Below are 23861 nucleotides of genomic sequence, written 5' to 3' on the forward strand. Positions count from 1 at the left end.
TGTCTGTTCTGTATGTTAAAAAATATAAAAACAATAAAAAAAATTGATCATAAAAAAAAAATAACCTTGTTCCTCTTGTTTGGCCTGCAGGAAACTTTCACATATTTCACTATTTTTGAGCGTAGACTTCAGGGTTCCTAAGATGGGTACATACACAAACTTCTCTGTTACAGGGATCTGATTGTAAACTCCTGTTGTTCCATCTCTACGTACATCAAATCGCACCCCAGGAACATGCTCAACAGGCTCAACTAGTTCCCACTTTTCCTTGAAGGACTTCTGTCGTTTGGCTCCTGTATTTAAGACTGAGAAAGGATTTTGTAGTGGTTCAAAACAACTGTCTAGCTTTTTTTCAAAGTCTGTTCCTTGAATCTCTGAAGTACAGTTGAGAACTGCGTCTCTCGCTTGACTGTGAATATCATTTACAAGCTCTGCCATTGACCCTACCATTGCTTGGATAGTGCTCTCAGCAACACCTGATGATTGCAACTGTGCTACAACAGAACCACACGTTTACCAAATGATGCTTGTCAACAGAGACCTTGGTGGTTACTGGAATGTCAGTAAAGGCTGCATTTGAAGTTGAAGGCTCATCTATTATTTGATTGTCCATATTGTAAACAGTATTTGTTGAAACAGTGTCCCGGTGCAAACGAATAAGGCGTTTCTTAAACCCTGAATAAGTGCCAAAGAATGAAGAACATCCCGGCTGTCCACATTTCAAACGTAATGTCTTTCCCGGATATAAACCGTGGTAAACTCTCAAATGCTGACAAAGCAACGCAGAACTTCTGTGGTGCAACTTGCAGATAAAACAAATCAACATATTTGCGTCCAAGGATGTGTGTCACCTCAGATACTTGTGTTCAGCAGTCTAGCTCTGAGCTCCTTCACACGGGGACTTTCCTCGGTACTTCCCACACCAATGTTGAACACAGTGGTCTGGATGAATGTGTAGAAGCTGTGAAGGGATTCTTGGTAGTTCACACTGAAGATGAAGTGGGCCTTGAAGAGTTCATCGAAAGCTGCCAGGGATGTCTGAGCCTTGCCAGGGATGGCCTTGTGGTCAACGATGATATAAAATCTTTGGAGGTTGTTCTTCTGTTCACCGACACACAGGAGGATGGGCTGTCGTGGTTCCAAACTCTCAAGGAAGGTCTCGACACTGGCGCCAATCTGGAAAAAATCAGAACCATGAGGAACCATTTTAATGGCCCACTACATTACTAAAAATGTATGTGGCCTCTTCACAGAAAAGTGGCATTGTGAAAAGAACTAAATTAAAAAGCATATTAAAACATTGCATACCCTCGAATATCTCCCAACATGTTTGACTGCATGATGTGAGCTAATTTTAGGACTCTTCTTGGGTCCTTTAGCATTATGGGGGAAGTAGATGAACCAGCAGTAGGATGCTTGACAGGTCACTGTCCCAGCCTAAGGGGAAAAGCAGAAGAAAGTACAAGATTGTAAGAAAAACTTCCATGTGAAAATACATATATCCACATTATGCTAAATACAAGATTTCGGAATCAGTCAAGTAAATGAATGTTTTAAAAAGATAATGAGCGATACTTACCAGACTCATCTGAGGATTGATGCCCAGACAAGAGGTCTTCAACATGCTCATTAGTATTCTTGCAGTCTGCCAGGATCCTGGGTTTGAAGTTTGTGGGCCATTTTGCCAAAATCTATCAGAAACCTCCTCTCTAAACATTACGGTGAAGTCGTGGTCAATCTACAGAAGAAACTCCTTAAGTTCATCCACACAATTTCAGTACGTTTATGCTTGTGTAACTGAAAGCGTAAACCTTAAATACACATTGTTCACTTTAAAAATAAATAAATTAAACCATATGCATTACTTACCAAGCCAGGTGTATCGAGAAAATGTGGGAAAACATCCAGGGGTCTCATTTATAAAACTGTGCGTAGGATCCTTACTATAAGTGTACGTGTGCCCAAAAGCCCAAATTGGCATACGCCGGAAAAAAGTCAGATTTATAAAACCGTGCGTACGCACACCTGTAAGCAATGTTCCCTTTATAAATCACAGATTGACTACAAGTGTGCATACGTGGATCAACCTCTTATCCCGCCCTGTACACGCCCATTTTTAACCATAAGTCAATGTAAAGCACCTCGTGAATGCTGATCAGTATGTTAATGACCCTGGCAGTTGTTATTCGTTACACCAAAACATGCCGAATCATGACAACTGGCGGAGAAAACAAACCAAAAAAAAAACTCTCAGACGCTCGGGAATTGCTGCCAATTGAATTATAATTTCAGCCTGTTGTCGCACAGCGTATGGAAACCGGATCTATAGACTACCTTTATTCATAAAATCTTCCAAATCAGCAGGCATTACGGTACTCGGGGACAGCTTTGATATACCAGACGTATATAATAAGATTTAACAGAACTATATATTATATCCAAACAAGCCTTGGTTTCCACACAGCGAAATTTCGCTTTGCTCTCATTGAGGTTGAATGGAGACAAAATTCGCCCTGATTGAGCGAGATGAGAGCGAATCGCCAAGGGGAGCGAAATAAAGTTGACGAAATTTTAACTTTATTCAAATGAGGACCACTCGAGAACCAATCAGGTCCGCGTGTTTGTGTTTGGAGGCGGGAGTTACAAAAAAAGTCTGACCAAGATGGCGGAGGTCATCAGCGCAGTATCATGAAAATGTTGATGTGATTAAAATGTTTCTACACGAACATCGGTACTTCCATCAACACGAATTGTGTTTTATATGACACACAAACTTAATTAGGGCACATACACCACTAAATAGATCACTGTATGTTAGTTTAAACACTCGAACTTTTCAGCTAGCCGACAGGCTAATCGCTAGCATGTTCGGACATTGGATTTCATTGTAGCCTAGCCAGGCAGCTAGCTAGCTAGGCTACTTGTGCATTTGTTTGATTACATGTTTTATTGGCAAACATTGACGCTTGTAGCAACACGGACTTAAACAGGGCGAACACACACCACCAAATAGACCACTGGAGATAGTTAAACACTCAAAATGATTCAGCTAGCCGACAGGTCACCCGCTAGCATGTTCGGACATTGCATTTCATTGTAAGCATAGCAAGGCAGCTAGGCTACATAGCCAGGTTACCAGAGCATTTATGATCTAACATTTTACAGATGGTTTGCTGCTGTGCATTTTTACCGCCCTGTCTTCTGACAGCCCGGGACATTTAAAAAAATGTTGCGGTCTTGCGTGTTGTTTTCGCGACCACGCCCCCCGAGGCAAACTTTCGCTGGCCGAAATTCGCGAGGTGTTTCGCTGTGTGGAACCCTACCGTAAGTGATGAAGTTGAAGATTATATATAATATTTATTAAAAAAAACACTTAGCTGTCAGACATTTCCCTCTGGAAACAGCCGGTTTCACCCAGAGTGGCGAGGACCTGTATTTGGACCGGGATGGCACGGTTCCGGCGCGTTGCCCTCTCTACTGGACCCAATTCAGTACATAGATCCAAGAGCGCAGCTATATTACTATTACAGCTACATTAGGGAATTTAAATCGGCATATGAGCCAGTCATCGTCATGGTCCCTGAAGTCTCTTTTTCTCCTGATTCTTCCATTGCTGTCCTCCTGCAGGGCCAGCAGTGCCATCATGCAGCATTACACACAGGTTCACCGCAGTATTTATATGTTTAGTCTACAACAATTTGTGATTGTTAACAACTTGCTAAAATCACAGCAACAACTGGTATCCCCCACCCCGAGATACAATTTGAAATCGAAATGTAATAGGCAAACACACTTTTCTTCATGCAGGGTTTGTTATAAACAGTATTAAATTTTAAACCGATAACAAGGACATAGAGCGTAACGATTGCGCGAGAGCTTAACGGCTGTATTTCCAGACTTTGACATTTGATGATATATGCACAGTTTTAAAGACAGATATTTAGTTATTTACACTGTGTTGTGCAGTTATCTAATTGTAGGGTATTTGATGCTATCCTGTATTCCATGCAGTCGGGCCATCTCCTACTCCTGCGCTCCGTAGCGGACAATGTCACGGCGAGACAGCGCTGATTAAATATTAAGAATGAGTTTTTATTTAAGATTTGAGTTTGAGGTGTTTATGGAACAATTATCACTCAGTACAAGCGCAAATAACACTGCTGGATTTAATCTTCATATGGTGTGAAGAAATGTGCGTCAAGTTTGTTTTTTATAAATCACAACCGTTGCGTGGGAAGTGGCGTACGCACGTTTCAGCCTCGTTTTGTGCGTACGCCACGTTTATAAATGAGACCCCAGAACCGTTGAGGAGTTTTGCTGGTCTTGAACTAATGTCTGACAGTACTGAACTGTTGCCCTCATTTTCTCTTTGACAACAGATTCATCAGTTGTATGCTTCAATATGGAGATAGCCTCGCGGCATTCCTCGCCAAACAGCTGCTTGTCAGTCAGGAGAAAATCCCTCTTGCTCTTTGGACCATCTTGATAGGTAGTGGTGGTTGAGCATCTCCGGGACTGAACTGCAGTGTTGGGCTGGACTGTCTTTATCCTCCAGGCCAAATAACCAGATCCACTGTCATAGGGCTGCACAATTAATCGAATTTTAATCACGATCACGATTTTGGCTTCCCACGATCAAATTTGCGTGATCGAGCGATATTTAAAATGCGTCATTCACTTCATAGAACAGTTTTTGCAAAGCCAATCTAGCGCTCCATAAACCACTGTCTGATCACATGTCTCCATGAGCCAATCAGAGCTGTTCCCTGCCTGCACCGCGCAGCTTAGTTTCTAGATGTAGACAGTCACACAGGACAGAGTAACGTGAGGAAAAAAACAGGTAGCAGTCGGTCATCATAAGCCGGTCACAATGTTTACCAGTTTACCAGTAAACGCAACATTTAGTCCCAGCTGTGTTGTTTTTCAGACAACAGCAGTGACCAGTGCTAGTTTGTGTCTTTTAGCTCATAGCTTTAGCAGCAGACTGTTGGACGTCCCGCTGTTGGAATCCTACAGTGAAATACAGACACACTACACTGTTTAGCAGTCAGCATTTTAGCCGTGTTTAATCCAGTTACTACTGTGGCTAACGGTAGGCTAACGTTACCTGCTGTATACGGTTTATGTAAGAGTGATTATGTTGCTCTAACGTGGGTTGGAGCATAAGCCAAAGCGCCAACGTAAGTAGCAGTGTAATGAGCCACAGAAATCCGTGTAGCTATTTGCGTCCGGTAGATACCAGGCACCACATGCGCCGTTAACGTGAACAGAAAATTGTGTTGCCTGTATCTTTCACGGCAAACAGCGCACAACATATATCCAATAAAATTTGTTTTGGCTAAAATCAACAAATAATCGTGATAATTAATCGTGATCTCAATATTGATCAAAATAATCGTGATTATCATTTTGGCCATAATCGTGCAGCCCTACACTGTCATCATCATCATAGAAGTGCTCCTGTAAATAAAGAACACAACTAAACATAGCTGATGGGTCACAGCAATACAAGGCAAATTCAGAATAACTCAGGGCTCCAGACTAACATTTTATTTAGGTGCACCAGCAAAAAATGTAGGTGCTAGGGCTGCACGATTATGGCCAAAATGATAATCACGATTATTTTGATCAATATTGAGATCACGATTAATTATCACGATTATTTGTTGATTTTAGCCAAAACAAAATTTTACTGTCACATAATTATATAATTATAACTGCTTTTACATCCATATTGTGCTACATTCCTACTAATACATCCATATTGTGCTACATTCCTCCTTTATTGAAGGATACTGTGAAGGAGTATGCCATTTCAGCTGTTGTGCGACCGCTTTCCACACATGCATGTTTGCCGTGAAAGATACAGGCAACGCAATTTTCTGTTCACGTTAACGGCGCATATGGTGCCCGGTATCTACCAGACGAAATAGCTACACGGATTTCTGTGGCTCATTACACTGCCACTTACATGTCTGCGTTGCGCTCTGATGCTCCGAAACCCACGTTAGAGGCAACATAAACATCGCTGAATGTCACGCTAGTAAACACTAATAACACGTTACACAGCAGCTAACGTTAGCCTACCTTTAGCAACAGTAGTAACTGGATTAAACACGGCTAAAATGCTGACTGCTAAACTGTGTAGTGTATCTGTATTTCACTGTAGGTTTCCAACAGCGGGACGTCCAACAGTCTGCTGCTAAAGCTATGAGCTAAAAGACACAAACTAGCACTGGTCACTGCTGTTGTCTGAAAAACAACACAGAAGGGACAAAACGTTGCGTTTACTGGTAAACATCGTGACCGGCTTATGATGACCGACTGCTACCTGTTGTGGAATTTTCCTCACGTTACTCTGTCCTCTGTGACTGTCTACATCTAGAAACTAAGCTGCGCGGTGCAGGCAGGGAACAGCTCTGATTGGCTCATGGAGACATGTGATCAAACAGTGGTTTATGGAGCGCTAGATTGGCTTTGCAAAAACTGTTCTATGAACGGAATGACGCATTTTAAATATCGCTCGATCACGCAAATTTGATCGTGGGAAGCCAAAATCGTGATCGTGATTAAAATTCGATTAATTGTGCAGCCCTAGTAGGTGCACCCAATTTTTTCCTCATGTCGCCTTTAACGCACCAATTTCAAGGTAACCGTTTTATCACGCTCCATATACATTCATATATATTATGTAAATGTTTTTAAACAAGAATACGTGTAGGTGTAGATACATACTTTTTTATTTGAAGCACAATTATACTGTATATAAAAATAAAAATCTTTTTTTTAAAAATAAAAAATGTTTAAAGCGCTTCACTGAGCTGTCAAACTAAAACATTTTAAGCAAAAAAAGCTCTTATTAAAACAGATTGTGATCAAAATAAAATGCAAAGACAGGATTTCCTTCCCAGTTTGAAAATATACAGCTGCAACACAAAATAAGTAGCCTAGGCTATATTTAAATAATAATACTAATATCTCTGAGATATCCTTCACTTGTTTTCAACAACAATAAAACCGATTATAAATAATAAAAAGACAGATTAGAAGAGAAAGAGGGCGCCCGGATAGCTCAGTTGGTAGTTCTACATAGAGGTTTACTCCTCCACGCAGCGGCCGGTTTGACTAAGACCTGCAGCCCTTTGCTGCATGTCATTCCTCCTCTCATGTCTTCAGCTTTCCTATCAAAATAAAATCTAAAAAAAAAAAAAAGACAAGACAGACAGAGGAGAGGAGAGAGGGGGAGTGCGATGGACTGAAGCATGCTACTCACAGAGTGACGGCTGACTCATTATGAACGGGTCCAGCACGGGTCGAATGCGCTTTGGCGGGTCAGCGGCGTTACAAACGTCTTGTGTATGAAATATCTGTATTAGGGCGGCACAATTAATCAAATTTTATTTACGATCACGATTTTGGCTTCCCATGATCAAATTCACGTGATCGAGCGATATTTAAAATGTGTCATTCAGCTCATACACTGCTCCGTATTAAAGTTTTTTTTCCCCCCAAATCTCCGTAAACCACTGTCTGATCATGTGCCTCCATGAGCCAATCAGAGTTGTTCCCTGCACCGTACAGCTCAGTTTAGATGTAGACAGGAGGACAGAGAGTAACGTGAGGACAACAGATAGCAGTCAGTCATAAGTCGGTCACGAGGTTTACCGTTTGGCTGTCAGCATTTTAGCCGTGTTTAATCCAGTTCCTACTGTAGCTAACGGTAGGCTAACGTTACCTGCTGTGTAACGTGTTATTAGTGTTTACTGTAGCTAACGGTACTGCTGTGTAACGTGTTATTAGTGTTTACTGTAACTAACGGTTGCTAACATTACCTGCTGTGTAACGTGTTATTAGTGTTTACTGTAGCTAACGGTACTGCTGTGTAACGTGTTATTAGTGTTTACTGTAGCTAACGGTTGCTAACATTACCTGCTGTGTAACGTGTTATTAGTGTTTACTAGAGTTGAGGCGGATACTCGGCTGAAACGAGTATCCGGTACGGATAAAGCACTTTTGCCGAGTACGAGTATCATACGAGTAATACGAGTCAATATCTGTGCTCGGATTGAATAAAAATTCTCATTGGGTAGCTGACTGTGTCTGCGTTCTGTGATAGGCTAGTCACACAGCGCCCCTCCCCTACACACATACAGATTTATTGTGTTGCTGTGTCCCGCTCTGCTCACTCACACACAGAACACTCTGTCTCTCCCTCAGTCACTCCGGTTCGCGGGTCTTTTCCGTTAACGTTTAAGATTTCTTCAGCTTTAGGTTTATTTTTTACTTTGGTTTGTAGTACTTACTTATTAACCAGTAGAGTAAACGTGGGTTTGTTCAGACGTGGTGCTTGGTAGAATGCGACTCGCATTGTGTCTCTACCTGTCGGAGATTTCTTTTTCTTTTTTTAACCGTCAGCTGGCTCTAACCAGTTTTTTTACTTCACACACTGAGTGTCTGACACTTTCTTGCTGTATTTCATAAAAAAAATAAAGGAAGTAGTGGTATAAAACTATATTACAAATTAATTAGCTACACACACTCTCTCTCCCTCTCTCTGCCGGTCATCAGAGTTTTTTGTTTTTTTTAAACCATCAGCTGGCTCTAACCAAGTTTTTTTACTTCACACACTGACTGTCTGACACTGTCTTGCTGTATTTTATAAAAAAAAATAAAGGTAGTTGTGGTCTAAATAGTTCGTTTGTTATCGTGATCAAAACCATTGATCTGAAGCTCAATGCTGATGCTGTCATGTAAATAGTTTTCTAATCAGCAATAAATATAACAATTTTTGATCAACCATATCAATTGCATGCTTAAAACAACATACCGGTTAAAGCCCCGCCCATTTCAAGACAACCCGACATTCTTCCGGGTTAAATCCCGCCCAGTCCGAGTACAGATACAGATACAGATAATTCATATGGTTAACATATACTGATACAGATAATGCTGTACTCGCTCATCCCTAGTGTTTACTGTAGCTTACGGTAGGCTAACGTTACCTGCTGTGTAACGTGTTATTAGTGTTTACTGTAGCTAACGGTAGGCTAACGTTACCTGCTGTGTAACGTGTTATTAGTGTTTACTGTAGCTAACAGTAAGCTAACGTTACCTGCTGTGTAACGTGTTATTAGTATTTACTGTAGCTAACGGAAGGCTAATGTTACCTGCTGTGTAATGTGTTATTAGTGTTTACTGTAGCTAACGGTAGGCTAACGTTACCTGCTGTGTAACGTGTTATTAGTGTTAACTGTAGCTAACGGTAGGCTAAGGTTACCTGCTGTATAACGTGTTATTAGTGTTTACTGTAGCTAACGGTAGGCTAACGTTACCTGCTGTGTAACGTGTTATTAGTGTTTACTGTAGCTAACGGAAGGCTAACGTTACCTGCTGTGTAACGTGTTATTAGTGTTTACTGTAGCTAACGGTAGGCTAACCTTAAGTGCTGTGTAACATGTTATTAGTGTTAACTGTAGCTAACGGTAGGCTAACGTTACCTGCTGTGTAACGTGTTATTAGTGTTAACTAGCGTGACATGCAGCCATGTTTCTGTTGCCTCTAACTTCTGTTTTGGAGCATCAGAGCGTAGGGTTGGGTACCGTTTGGATTTTTACGATTCCGATGCCGAACCGGTACTTTTAAAACGATTTCGATTCCTAAACGATTCCTAAACCGATTCTTGAAAAACTGAAAAATGACATAAAAGAAAGGCTTTTTATGGAGGTTTTTTTTTTATTGAAAATTATTTAAATTTAACAATATATTAACGTTTAAAAGTACTTAAATATAAAATAAGTAAACCTAAGTCACCTAACACACAACTACAATAATTTAACAAATAACAGTTACACTATTAACAAGTACCAACAAAATAAATGTTGTTGAGTTGGTATGCCAACCAGCTTCAAACTTTAGCAGTTCTTTTGCAGAAAAATGACCATATTTGCCTTCTCTGGCAAGATACTACACCTCTCCTGACTTATGGCATGTAGGCCTACTGCATAGGAGAAAACTCTCTCAGACGGTGTCCAAGAGGTCTGTACACACCCAGGTAGGAGTTTGAAAGGGCAGACAATTTGGGGAGGCTGTCTCGCCTCCCCCACCACCAGGCTACAGGGTCTTGTCTTGAACGATAGACTAGCAGAGTAAGTTTAATATGTTTACTAGCGATCCCGTGCAGTGAATGGTTAATATGCTTTTACGTCCGTTTTGGTGAGCCCAGAGGGAAAATATGCCATTTTAAAAGTAGCCTACATATACGGTAGCTAGCTAACGGTAGACTAAAGAGAAAGTGTGATATTTTTACGTCCGTTTCAGAGCGTGTACAAAAAGACGTCTATCAGCTGTGATTGTAGAGATCATGTCGGGGGAATAGCGCGGACACGCGCTTCACACCGCGAGCGGGCACGTGCGCCACTCGGCAGAAAAGGGAGAAAAAAAAAAGAGGCTGCCGCTGTCCAGAGCGACAGAGGGTAAATATTTCAGTCGGAACCGAAATGAGGAACCGAAATTCGCGTTCTAATCCGGTCCGAATACTACCGTTTGTGTAGGAACCGGTACCATAGTGGAACCGGGTTTCGGTACCCAACCCTATCAGAGCGCAACACAGACATTTAAGTGGCACCATAATCCCCGTTGCTATTTCGTCCGGTAGACACCAGACTCACCGGATTTTAACATGCGCCGTTAACATGAACAGAAAATTGCGTTGCCTGTATCTATTCATGGCAAACGCACATGTGTGGAAAGCAGTCGCACAACAGCTGAAATGACTCCTGCATAGTATCCTTCAACAGAGGAGGATTGTAGTACAATATGGATGTGAAAGCAGTTATAATTATTATTATATGTGACAATACTTTTTTGTGGTTAAAATCAACAAATAATCGTGATTATTAATTGTGATTTCAATATTGATCAAAATAATCGTGATTATCATTTTGGCCATAATCATGCAGCCCTAATCTGTGTCGTCAGTGCGCTGCATTTTTATGAACTATGATAATGTGGCCATGGGTCACATCTCATAATCACATCTCATAACCAGAGACATATAGTAAAAGTAGAACGTGTCCACTACCACAAACAAGGCCTGGCTTTTAAAAAACGTTCCTATCCTATTCAGCATAAAACGGAAATGTGTTGTTAGAATCGGAATGCGGTTGGTTTTATTCATGGATGTATTTTATTTTCTTTAACCATGCAAGTAAGCAAATAAAGTTTGTGAAGCAGCGCAAATGGGGAGATGTGAAGAGGTCCAGCCAAATAAATAAGATATGAACGCGTCTTACGCAGCCTGGCGGAGGAGTAAACGACGCTGTGGAGAGAAATAGATATAGCAACTTTGATTTAAAAACGGGAATAATAAAAACAAACATTTTCATTTTCACTTTTACCGGGGGCTGTATTACCGAGGGTCAGCGGCGCTGCGCCCAGGCTCTGAAGCACCGGAGCAGGCTTGGATCAGCGGTGCCCCATATATACAGTATCTACGGCAACCAAACTTTACTGGTGAGACAAACGTGTGACGGTCAGGAAGACGTTTTGGCAGGGGGGAAACTGATCAGAAAATGTAACGGAACATTGTAGAAATGCAGTGGAGTAGAAAGTATAGATAATTGCTGCAAAATGTAACAAAGTAAAAGTCAAAAGTAGGCTATGCACTATTGAGTATACTTAAGTAAAGTACAGATACGTGAAAAATTTACTTAAGTATAGTTAGGACGAATTTGTACATTCTACCACTGCATTTTGGCCCTATAAATAGCGATCAATCACCAAATAACGCAAGATTTAATCAGTTTAATTGCTGATGTAAATTGCAGTGTTAGTGTTTTTTTTGCATACTATGATATTTTTTTCAATAAATGATCAGAAATACATTACAGTACAATACTATCATTGTAAACGACTGTAGAATTAAATAAAATGCAGTAAGCAATCATTTGGAGCAAATTGTCATCACTCAAATGTGCGTAAGAGTGCTTTTCAGTGTTCGTAGATTTTGTTCTTAGCTAAGAACAAATCCAATTTAAGAAAACATTAGTGAATGCCAGAATCTTCGTAAAAAGTTTATAAGAAGGGTTTAAGAACACATTTCTTTGTAAGAACGGTTGGTGAATGAGGCCCAATACCTTCTTCTGTGTTTTTCGCCGGGGTGGCCACAATAACAGAGAGTTACTAGTGGAAACACTGGTAGAAATACAGGTTTCCCTCTCATGCTTAACAATATACAGCGGTTTTAATAAAAATTAAAGCTGCAAGCAGCGATGGACGGGCCCTCGCGCCTCTGCGCGCGTCGGGGTTACTGGCAGATGCCGCTCCTTGCGACCGTTCATTTTTGCGCAGCAGTCAGACGCCGCAAATCATCACCAACTGCCGAGTTCAATGATACCTCACACAAGACCCTACGTCATACAGTTCATTAGCTGTGAAAAGGGGCGTGGCTAACACATAGGGGGCGGGTCAAACCATCACCAATTAAAAAAGAAACTCTTTGCTGAGTTCAATGATACCTCACACAAGACTCTACCTTAGATGGGTCAGCATGTATGAAAGGGGGTGTGGTCTGAGTAAGTGGGCGTGGTTAAGTATAGGGGGCGGCTCAGTATCACATGTAGACCACACATTCTGAGTTTCATGTAAATCGGATGATGTTTGTCATATAAGGCAGATTTCCTGGTGCCAGCGGGGGGGCGCTATGACCAAAAGTCAATTTTGGCCTGTAGGTGTCCTCAGGCCTGGACACTTGTCAATCGTGAGAAATTTCGGGCAGATACGACAACGTACACTCAAGTTACAACAACTTCTTTGTTCATCGCTAAACACTCAAAATGGCTGCCACGCCACGCCCACACCGTCTCACGAAAAGTTTTTCTTTTAATAACTTTTCATCGTTAAGGTGTTGGGATAGTCCAGACCAAGTTTGAAGTCCATCGGATTAAATCTCTAGGAGGAGTTCGTTAAAGTATAGCACCTTGACTTTTAGGCCTACTTCCTGTTGCCACTAGGGGGCGCTATGACTTTAAGTAAATATCTGCCTTTATTTGTCCTCAGGGTTGGACTCTTATGAATCCTGAAAAGTTTTGAGCCAGTTGGACAATGTACACTCGAGTTACACCCACTTCCTGTTTCGGTGGCGAAATTAAACCTAAACAGCTAACGTAAATCAAAACTGCCTGCGAGCTTCTCCTGTACTATACGGTAATTCCTCTACTGTGCGACAGTAAGTCTCGTGGTTATGACACAATTGTTAGCCTATTTTTACAAAAACGTCTGCTACGGAGCCATAACGTGAGTTACAAGGTCATGGAGTCTTTTATACATTGTCGTGTTTCTTTAGAAATAAACGGACAAATAGAGTCTTTAAACGCTTCAGATGTAAAGTTATTCACTGTCAAGTGACGTAAAAAAAAAAATGGCGGTCAGCGGAATGCTAACGGGAGGTGATGGCCAGGTAGCCACAAAATGGCGCCATAGATGGCTCGAGTTCTGAAGCGTAGCTTACCCCCTTGGTTTGGACAAAGCCGGTCTACGGAAAGCCATTCCACTCCCTATCCAGCCCCATTGTACCGGATTTTAGTTGTAGTTCCACCAGAGTTCCACTGGGGGTGATCGCGGTCCAGTGCAAAATGAATGGGACTCTATGGAGCTAGACGGCTAAATTTGTCTCTTTCGCCTGATTGTCGTTGAGAAACCTCAGATTTGATTGTAGTTTTTGCAAGTTCAACATGGGTTATAGGTCGAAAGTTGAATGAATGAGTACTTATGTCCTTTTGATTTCTTACAGGGTGAGTCGTTTTAGCCCATAACACGCTAGCATTCTGCTAATGAATGCTGATTGGTCAGTGAAGGAGTGATTACGATCGGAGATCCCGCTTGACGGCATCCGAAGCAGAGCCTGAATATCAGAGTGAATATTTCGGTGTGGTCGTTAAAACATTAGCAAACCTCTTTCTAGCACATGTATTAACAGGGAGAGCCTTACCTGTTAGCTGTGTTGTCGATGCCTCATGAGAACAAAGGAAGCGACTCAGAGCTTGCCGTAAAGCAGTATCTCTGGCCGTATATGTGTATGACGTCATTGACATTTTAAAAGGCTTTTTAGAACAAAAAAGCGACTTTAAAAAAATCTAACACACAGCAGTGTGTATTTTCTTAGCCTCCCCTTTCGAATGCAACATTCAAATTACTAGACAAAAAATTATATCCTGAGAAAAGTGGGTTTTGAGGGGTATAGCTCCATAGAGTCCCATTCATTCTGCACTGGCCTGTGAGCGCCCCCTATATGGAACTCTGGTGGAACTGCAACCAGTTCAGAAGCCGAAAGTAACGAGGGAGTGGAACTTCTTGATATATTAGAAGTTCTTTGGTTTGGACGAGTGATGTGTCTCTCCATGTCGCAGGGGAGCCTGTCAGTACCCGATCCGTTCCACCGGCACGATCCGTTCTGCGCATGTGCAAGATGATACGTATGCCATGACGTATGCGCAGATGATAATACCGTTTTACGACCTGCCCAATCTGTTCCACGCTAGCCTCCACCGGGATAGCTAACAGCTAATTCGGCTAACCGCTAGCCGACAGCCTTCAGTCTAAAATAACGCATGCGCAGAACGGATCGTGCAGGCAGAACGGACAGCTAGATTCAGTCTAAAATAACGTTAAATCAAACATAATGGGAAAAGCAGGCTACAGCTAAATTAAGACTTTACAGTAATAACCAGGGTTCTAAATTAGCACCGTTTACCAGCCAAATGCTGGTGAAATATGCAAGTGGCTGGTAGATTTGCTTCACTCACCAGCCAAAAAACCCAATGGTAATCTGTTGAATGACTGGTAATATTTGAACATTCATTAGCCATTTGGCTGGTAGACGAAAAAGTTAATTTTGAAGCCTGGTAATAACAATAAAGACAAGTATTGAGTGATTGTATTTTAAATGAGCACAAGTAGAACTGACGTAACAGCTGTTATATATGTTAACGTTTATTTTCAAGTTTTATTTTGAGGGTCTTTTAAAGTTTACATGCTGTCTCAGCTAGCGGTTAGCCGAATTGGCTGTTAGCTAAACTAACGTTAGCTTAACTGTGGAGGCTAACGGCAGACCGCTACAATCAGCTAGCGGTTAGCCAAATTAACCGTTAGCTAAACTAACGTTGGCTTCCCGGTGGAGGCTAACGGCAGACCGCTATAATCACCTAGCGGTCCGCCAAATTAGCTATTAGCTAAACTAACGTTAGCTAGCGTGGGAACAGATTGGGTAGTGTCATAAATCCTCGTACCACAGCGCATGCGTGAACATCTTGCGCATGCGCAGAACGGATTGTGCCGGTGGAACGGATCGGGTACTGACAGAGCCGTGTGTGAGTGAATGGGGGCGGGGCTGTGCAGAGGAGAGATCCAAACACAGGCACGGCTTAACACAAGAAACGGGTCACGTAGCGCAAGATTAAACCATATCGATATAAAAGACACAGGCAATTTCAATCACACAGCACGGAGCAGTGTATGCCTACAGATCCAACCATGAGTGTTAATTCCGTCAAAGGAGAACAAACGCTTCGTTCGCACTTTGTGTGGAGGCAGCAGATGTGAGGAGGTTAGGTGCACTGGTGGGACCTAGTAACAATTTTAGTCGCACCCTACATATTGGTCGCACTCTAGAGCCCCGATTTTTGAACATACTGTCCTACAAAGAAAACAATGTACCTTAATGAAAAGTCTACAACTTTTTTTTTAAGTTATGTTTTGCCCTTGCTTTTACTATGCCACCTGGCACCAACAGTGTAGGACTAAATCAAATGAATTTGCATCATGCTTCTGTGACATCTAATATTTTAAGTCACTTAAGCCCCTTTCATTCTCAAAAAAATGTCCAGAGAATCTGACCTGGAGAATGCGTGGCCCTACCCTTGAGGAGATCGTCCGTGTGGGACGTGTTAACATAATGCGGGTATTAGCGCCTTGACTTCTGCGACGATTGCATGGAGCGCCCGTCTTGAAGGGATCATCCTATCATTCTGCCTTGTATTATTTTAATCAAAAAACTGCTCTGCCATCCTTCACTTAAAAGAACCTGAGCGGCGAGACCGTCTATTTAACTTTATTTGTCGGCCAGAACAGCAAGCTTGCAAATCTCTTCATGTCTCCAGTGTGCAGACAATTTAGTCTTCGGCATTTTTTTAATGACTCTACTCCGTCGGCCTCCGACATTTGTATTTTTCTGGTCAGGCGTGATATCGACACACACAAACGCTAGCAAACATTCTTGACTGAATAGCCACATGGCAGCCATGCTCACAGACTTCGACGCACGTCTTTACTAAGACGCAGATTTATACATGAAAGTAACTTAAATTGCAAGTAGATTATGTAAAAAATGTTAATACACTGACTTTCCGTGTGTTTTAAATAACTTAACTTTACATTTTAACCAAAACAACGAAAGAGCAGAGTAAAAAAGTAGCTTACCGCGAAAAGTCCAGACACAGAGAGGAAGTAAAGCTAACGGAACAGTACAGTGCGGTCAAAATAAAATGCTCTTGATACTTTCGCGATAAACCCACACATTTCCCTTTATTTAAAAGTGTCTAACCTTAATATGAAGCCCAATATACTAGTTTAAACAATTTAATTAACACATTTGGGCGAAATAGCAGCAAAAAAACGAAAAGAGAAGAAAATAGTTAACATCTAACCAGCCTCCTTCAAAATAAAAGTCTGTGCTCTACCATTACAGAATTCTTAAAAAATTTACAATTACGGTTCATGATATAACGTTAGTGCAACAAGTCACGACATCACATTGAACTTAGTTACTACGTCACCCACATTAACCCAATCTAATACAGCATGGAGTTGCAAACATGAAGCTAAGGAATTGTCAATCTAAAAATAACAGCATTGCATTGTGATTTAAAGTTAGCTTCGGTAATGTTAGCCATTACGGGACCAGTGTGTTGATTATTCTAATTTCTTAATGAGAAAAATATCACTATTCATCCTACTTGGCTAAACCAGAGTCTTTGGCTAAACATTCTTTTATGCTCTTCTGTTAGCTAACCATGGTGAGCTGGATAGCTAGCTATAATGTTAGCTAACCAACAAGGATAATTAACCTTTGCCAAGTTAACGTTACACACAACTGGGTAAAACATTTTTTATGAATAGACATACTTAAACATGAACCTTCCTAGTCACAGTTAGAGTGATGTCCGAACATGTCCAGTCCACAGAAAAGGGCCTGAGTGTCTGTCTGGGTCAGGGCCCTAAAGTATAATCCGTTTTTCGTTTTAAACCAAAAATGAAAAAACGAAAAAACGGGTCGATTTTTCGTTTTTGGTTTCAAACCAAAAACGGATTATACTTTAGGGCCCTGACCTGTCTGGCTACTAATGTTAGTCTCCCGCCTCTTTCAAACAATCACATGCAGACGACTTCTGGGACTGGGAGTAATGCGTAAAACTAGCTGTATTGTAAAATCAACACTGTAGAGTTGTTTGCAGAATATGACATTTGACTCCCTGTATGAACACCAACTCTTTTTGAGGAATAACTCTCTTGTAGTTGATTAACACTAAACCCGAGTTGAAATAACTCTATATTTTTACACTTAACCCTAACACTGAAAATCCAACACTTTTCATTTTGCTGTAGAAGACATGACAGTGAAGGCTCATGCACAATTTCTTGTGGACAGGTTCGTAAGTTTACATAAGAAGACAAAAACATAATTTGAGTTGGCTTTCAGGGCTACAATGACAACTGTCGGTGGGATAGTTTATCAGCGAAACTAGCTAATGCAGACGGTAACAGAGTAATAACTGCAATGCTTACTAGAGCCACAAGGCGGTGCCTCCCTCTGTTAGTATGGTAGTGAAGACGTGCCGCTGCAGCCTTGTCCCTCGGACCGAGACACATCAAGAGAAACCTCACTAACGAGTTTTGCTGCTCATGTATGATAAGTAAATATAGCGCCGTGGACACGTGGCATTGTATGGTCCATGTTGTAGAATAAAGTAGCCTATCAGTGTAGAATCTCCGTTTAGTTGTCTGTCAACTCTTTGAGCTAACTGGCTAACTGCTAGCTCTCTCCTACACCATTCAGTTTACAAGACTTTTAGATAGCTAGCTATGCCTCCAGCTGAAACCGAATAAAGAGCGGTCAGAGAGTGCGGCTGGTGCCTAGCAACGGTTGCTAAGCTGCATTCCATGTTGGGGGGCGGAGCTTAGCTGGAACGTCCTTTAATCTGACCTCAGGTTCTAGAATGCCTTTCATCCTTTATATGCCTTTCATGAATGACATCATGACATTTTGCCTACAAGACAGATTCAGACATTAGGGGAAATCATTCTATACTATGGTTTACTCTACATCGGTTTACTTCTAACTGCTCCAAAAGCTTCTGACAAACCTGTACCTGTAAAACAAGACAAGACATTCAGAAAACACAGCCTATCTAATACAATCACCATGACTGAAATGGAAAGTTCCCAGACAGAGGAGATATTGAAGATCAGAGTGGAAGATGTTCGTCCAGTGGTTGAGTCCTTTTTCAAAAGGATGACACTGGAACAGAAGAGATTATTGAAGGAAGGTGCACCTGATGATGCCACATCAACATTGATGGCGGAGATGATTTTGGACCTAATATCACTAGTGTCTAAATCCATTTTGGCAACTCTGCAGAATAAATACTGCCAAATAATCTCTGAGGAGCGTGTTCGGTCCAGTCTGGGCGACACACTTCCTCTGACTTTTGCTGAGGTTCTGCAAGTAAAGGACCCTGTCCACTGTGACAGCTCAAATATATTAAACAACATGTTTGTTACAGAGGTTGCACAAAGCATTTACTCTGCTATCAGCAATAGTGCGGACACTTTGGAACCTGTATTTAGTGAGCGCGTGACTCCCCCTCACAGACTTAATGCGATGGTACGACATGCCTTCAATATGTTGAAAGCATTTATGGGCGAGATGAAAGACGTTTTGTGCTCATGTCGACCACGTAAACCACGAACGAGACAGGACATCTCCATACAGAAGGCTGCTGATGGACAACAAGAGATGGAAGATCAAGACGAGGCAGATACTGATTGCTGCCAGTCAGCAGCCAGATCTGTGGAATCAAAAACCCCGGACAAGGTCTCCAGAGCATCAGAGCACTTTGTGAGTGTAACATCCACAGCTGTGAGGGAAATAATTACAAATGAGGTCAGTGGACTCACAGAACCTCTACTGGATGAAATGACCGACTCGGAGTATGATCAGCTGCAATCTGACACCTCGCAGGAGATTCAAATTATTGCAGATGACATTACTCATTTAATTGTTCAGGAGGTTAACAGTCTGGAAGAGCAAGATGCTGCAAATATTAGTCCAGAACCCAAAGAGACAAGGACCAGCCCAGAACCCACAGAGACGTGTATCAGCCCAGAACCCACAGAGCTGTGTTTCACCCCAGAAGCCAGAGGGACACTGTCCTTAAAAGGAGTGGGGAGCAAGATAAAAATCTTTTTTGCCACGCAGTTTGCCAAACTGTCAATACATCGCATGGCCACTCAACTAGACAACCAATTCCACCCCGACTCCAGAGTTAAAAGTGAGAAGTCAGTGCAGTCCTTTGTGACTGATGTTGACTCTCTGTTTTCAAAAGATGGTGTAAAACAACAAGTTGGAAGTGAGGTTGTTTATAGTAAATTGCAGGATATTTCCAACGGTAAAGACCAGGTGTTCAAAGAAGAGCTTACTGGTCTCCTCTACAGTTACGTCTCTGAGGGGAGGATTCCAGAGACTGTCCCAGGATCAAATGAAAGGACACTGTCTGCTTCCCCATCCCGTGATACAGTGTATGGTGAAATACATTGTAAAGTGTGGCGTTACCTCGGACTGATGAAGTGGTGGCTGTGCACACAGGCTGGCATCCACAGTAACAAGATGACAAAGGCTTTCAAGAATACTGAGTCACTGTCACCCACCGCATTTTTACACCCAAACACCCTTATAAAAAAAAAAAAAAAATACAACTACGCATACACCCAAACCTACACCTACACATACACCCAAACCTACACCTACACATACACCCAAACCTACACCTACACATACACCCAAACCTACACCTACACATACACCCAAACCTACACCTACACATACACCCAAACCTACACCTACACATACACCCAAACCTACACCTATGCATTCACCAACGCCCAAGTCTACACCTACAGTCACAGTATCTGAGGAGGCAGCTGCCAGACCTGTGCAGAATTCAACAGCACAGGCAGAGAAAAACAAAATTTCTGTCAGGCTACTTGTGCAGAAGCTGGTTTTGCGGACCTTTAACAAAGCGAAGGTGAACACAACAATTGGAAATTCAGAAGCCATCATTGAACGCCTGCTCAAAAAGATATGGGCTGAAGTCGAGGGAGAAGATTTTCAAATCACCAATGACACACATAAACATCTCAGCAAGGCCATTTTAAAGGACATGTGCATGAAGTGGGGCTGTGCACAGGACGTGCTGGTCTCAATGAATCTAGACGAACCAGCAGTTGACAAATGTATTGTCTCCTTCTTCAAAGGCCACCTGATGAAACCAAGGAAGCAAAGTGCCATCAAAAGAGTCTTCTCCTCCATTCCAAAGTTTGGCCAGAGTCTCTTTATTGTTTGCGCTATGGTAGTGATTGTGTGTTGTTTGTAGGGCAAAGGCCAGTGTATATAGGACAGAGACCAGTGAATGGCCTCTGTAGGACAGAGACCAGTGTATAGTGTATATAGGACAGAGACCAGTGATTGGCCTCTGTAGGACAGAGACCAGTGTATAGTGTATATAGGACAGAGACCAGTGATTGGCCTCTGTAGGACAGAGACCAGTGAATGGTCTCTGTAGGACAGAGACCAGTGATTGGCCTGTGTAGGACAGAGACCAGTGATTGGCCTGTGTAGGACGGAGACCAGTGATTGGCCTCTGTAGGACAGAGACCAGTGATTGGCTTGCGTGGGTTTACTCCGGGTACTCCGGTTTCTTCCCACTTTCCTTTAAACCAGGCAGTAATTGGGCACTAACAACATCTCCCCAACACTAATTGGTTTCATGTTTAACAATAAACAACACCATTTAAAAAATAAAAATCTGCTTATCTCTCTACTATCATTTGCTGTAAATATTCAACTTGTGCAGAAGTTCTGCCGATTGAGGTTCACCCAGGTCAAATGTTTGTGAAGAAAATACAAAAAAAAACTGCAGTGTTCTTTTGTAACAGGGTTACAGTGATTGTCATGACCCAAAATAGTTAGTTAGATTTGTTTGGGTTATGGCTGTTCTGCTGTTGAAGATGTGATTACAATACTCACGAAAGTGACTCTGACAATAACATTCAAACAAATATTCTGTTTACATTTGAGAGTTTAATACACTAGTTTTAAAATACAAAATTCTCTAAAAATGTCCCACTGTCAGAGTTTACCAAGTCGCCTATTCCCAGTGTGCACCTTACTGTTAGAATAAAACAAATGCACAAATTAAAGCTGTTATAGCATTGTACAATACATATGGGACTATTGTGTATAATGACTACTTTAAATTAGATTTGTATTCCCCTTATAATACCTATATACATTTTTCTAAGTTTTAATCAAGGACATTTTCAATTGGGTTATTACCAAATGAATTACCAATAATCTGTATGCCTTCATATTTGACATGCATCAAATAAACTGATCTAATATTGTATGCATGTATTATTCAGTCTAGTTTGCTTCATTGTTCAAACTTTAGATATAAAACCAGCCCATACTTCTCATTTTCATCAAACCAAAAGGATTCAAGATTTTTGTTCTGCACTCTGCACAGGCTGAGATGGTCACTGCTACGAAATACCAAGTTTTTTTTCGAAGTCCTATTTCTGCTGCATCAAATTTGTAACTTTCTTCTTTTTTACCACTCTGGCATAACATCCTGCTAAAGTCTGGTAATTTTAAACTTAAACACTCATTTACCTAAGACTACTCAGTTACAAAAACAACATTGTCTGTTATTGGTTACTTTCCACCCCTGACGTCAGTAAAACACCCACTCAATTGAAATGAATTGACCTGCAGAGATGGATAGAAGAGAGACAAAATGAGAGACAGAGGAAGAGAAAAAACAGAGAAAGAAAACAATGATGTGAAGAATGGGAAGGAGTGTGTAAAATGGAAGAGAGAGAGAGAGAGAGAGAGAGAGAGAGAGAGAGGAAGTAAAAAGGAACAAGAGGTTAAAGGAGGGAAATGTCATGTGGCTGATTGAGGTAAAGTGGAAGTTTGGGTGTGATTGTTCAAACTGCAGGACAAATTCCCTAGTCTGTATCCTGAACCCCTCCCAGCCTTTAACCTACCACCTCTATACACACACACACACACACACACACACACACACACACACACACACACACACACACACACACACGTTAAGCTGCAGCTTGGGAGAGTTTGGTCCATTAAAATGTTAAAAGAACACATAAGGGCTTTTATTCAGCTGCTGATTCAAACTCTGCTTGGCTCGCACATGAGAGGAGTGCTTGGTGTAGGTTTAGTTCCCAGGGTGTTGAATAAGAGACCATGCAGCCTGGTTTGTTAGACTGAGGGGTCACACCCAAAATAGGTCACAGTTCAGCTGGTGACCAGTCCTCTCATGACGAGTGAGGTGGTGTGTTTTAATGAGCCTGGATCCCACGCTGAGAGGATTACCGCCTTGTCTTTTGGGCCGGAAAAGTCTTTTAAAAGTGCTTTTTTTTTAAAACTCTCAAGCTAAACTCGGGCAACTGAATGTTTATATTGAGCTCTAATTTCTACATTTCACACAGGAACTAATCTTATCTGGGCGTTTGGGACCCATTTGCAGGGGAATTTCTGATGCTAAAAGCAATTTTGTTTTATTTTTATTGATAATGACAACTAAACAAGTTGTATATTGTGACTAACAGTGTTGCGGCCCCGAAATCAGTAAGTTATTAGGTAAAATGTTACAGTAACCGATAATAGCCAAAACTACAATACTGTGATTGTCCAATATTTTAAATGTATTTTAATTGTCAAATGAATGAAATATCAAATCAATCAATTAATCATAAAAGCTTTCAACGTGCACCTGTTACTAGCTGTGTGCGTAGATGTTTTTCTATGCACACATCCACTTTGAAAACGTTGTGACATGCTCATTTAACTGAATATTGGGATTGTTGTTTTAGATGTTTGAATTTCTTCCTCTACAAACAACTTACTCAAGCTATGTAACGGGTATAACACAAGTTAGAGAACAGGAACCATCTGGCTGAGGATAAGGCAAACAGCGTAGACAAGGGAGAAATGGAGGATTGGGACCGATTTAACTTAGCAGCAGCTAAAACAACAAAAACACGCCACACAGCTGGACGGACAAACCTAAAAGGTCCCTACTTTTTTACACTGTCCCCAACACTTTGCTGTGCGTTCAACTGAACATGTAAAAAAAGAAAACAGAAAGCCCAGCCTGCTTCTGTCCTGGAAAAATAACGGACGACAATCTTTTCCCATCCTTCCTTCCTCACCTTTGTATCCTACATGTGTTGGCACGTTTGTTAACGTTTGCACGTGTCAGTTCCTATTTTCATGAGTAATTTTGATACAGATATTGATTTTTTTGAGTTACTAAACAAGCACTACAAAAAAAGAACAAAAAGCCCAGCACATTATCCACCTGTGCAGCCGAGAAGAATGACTCAGTGTTTTGATGCATGGAGCAAAAATAAAGTTAATGGAAGAAGGCTTAAAACCGTGTGTGGGCTGCGGTATAAACCTTGGCTCGAGCCTGTAGTCCATTTCCAGTATAAATACAGTA

The 23861-nt window shown here is 41.5% G+C and overlaps 1 protein-coding gene across 2 annotated transcripts; it reads right to left on the bottom strand.

The window, feature by feature from the left end:
* Window positions 1-1973, bottom strand: LOC120545458. 2 transcript variants are annotated; one of them, XM_039779786.1, is made up of 4 exons: window positions 1870-1973; window positions 1580-1709; window positions 1309-1437; window positions 1-1176 (listed from the first exon to the last, which is right to left on the bottom strand). In XM_039779786.1, the coding sequence occupies exons 2-4, from the start codon at window positions 1628-1630 to the stop codon at window positions 853-855; spliced, it is 504 nt and encodes a 167-aa protein (XP_039635720.1). In that variant the 5' UTR covers window positions 1631-1709; window positions 1870-1973; the 3' UTR covers window positions 1-852. The 2 variants fall into 2 exon arrangements, with proteins under 2 accessions (XP_039635720.1, XP_039635719.1); XM_039779785.1 differs by having other exon boundaries at window positions 1580-1738.
* Window positions 1974-23861: the final 21888 nt, after the last annotated feature.

Source organism: Perca fluviatilis, chromosome 17, assembly GCF_010015445.1.
Source record: "Perca fluviatilis chromosome 17, GENO_Pfluv_1.0, whole genome shotgun sequence".
Lineage (NCBI taxonomy): Eukaryota > Metazoa > Chordata > Actinopteri > Perciformes > Percidae > Perca > Perca fluviatilis.

Coding starts and splice junctions, on each gene's coding strand:
- LOC120545458 (XM_039779785.1), bottom strand. CDS start 1,917: ATGAGACCCCTGGATGTTTTCCCACATTTTCTCGATACACCTGGCTTG. Junction 1,438..1,579: donor TCAATCCTCAGATGAGTCTG/GTAAGTATCGCT, acceptor TTTTCCCCTTAG/GCTGGGACAGTGACCTGTCA. Junction 1,177..1,308: donor ATGTTGGGAGATATTCGAGG/GTATGCAATGTT, acceptor GATTTTTTCCAG/ATTGGCGCCAGTGTCGAGAC.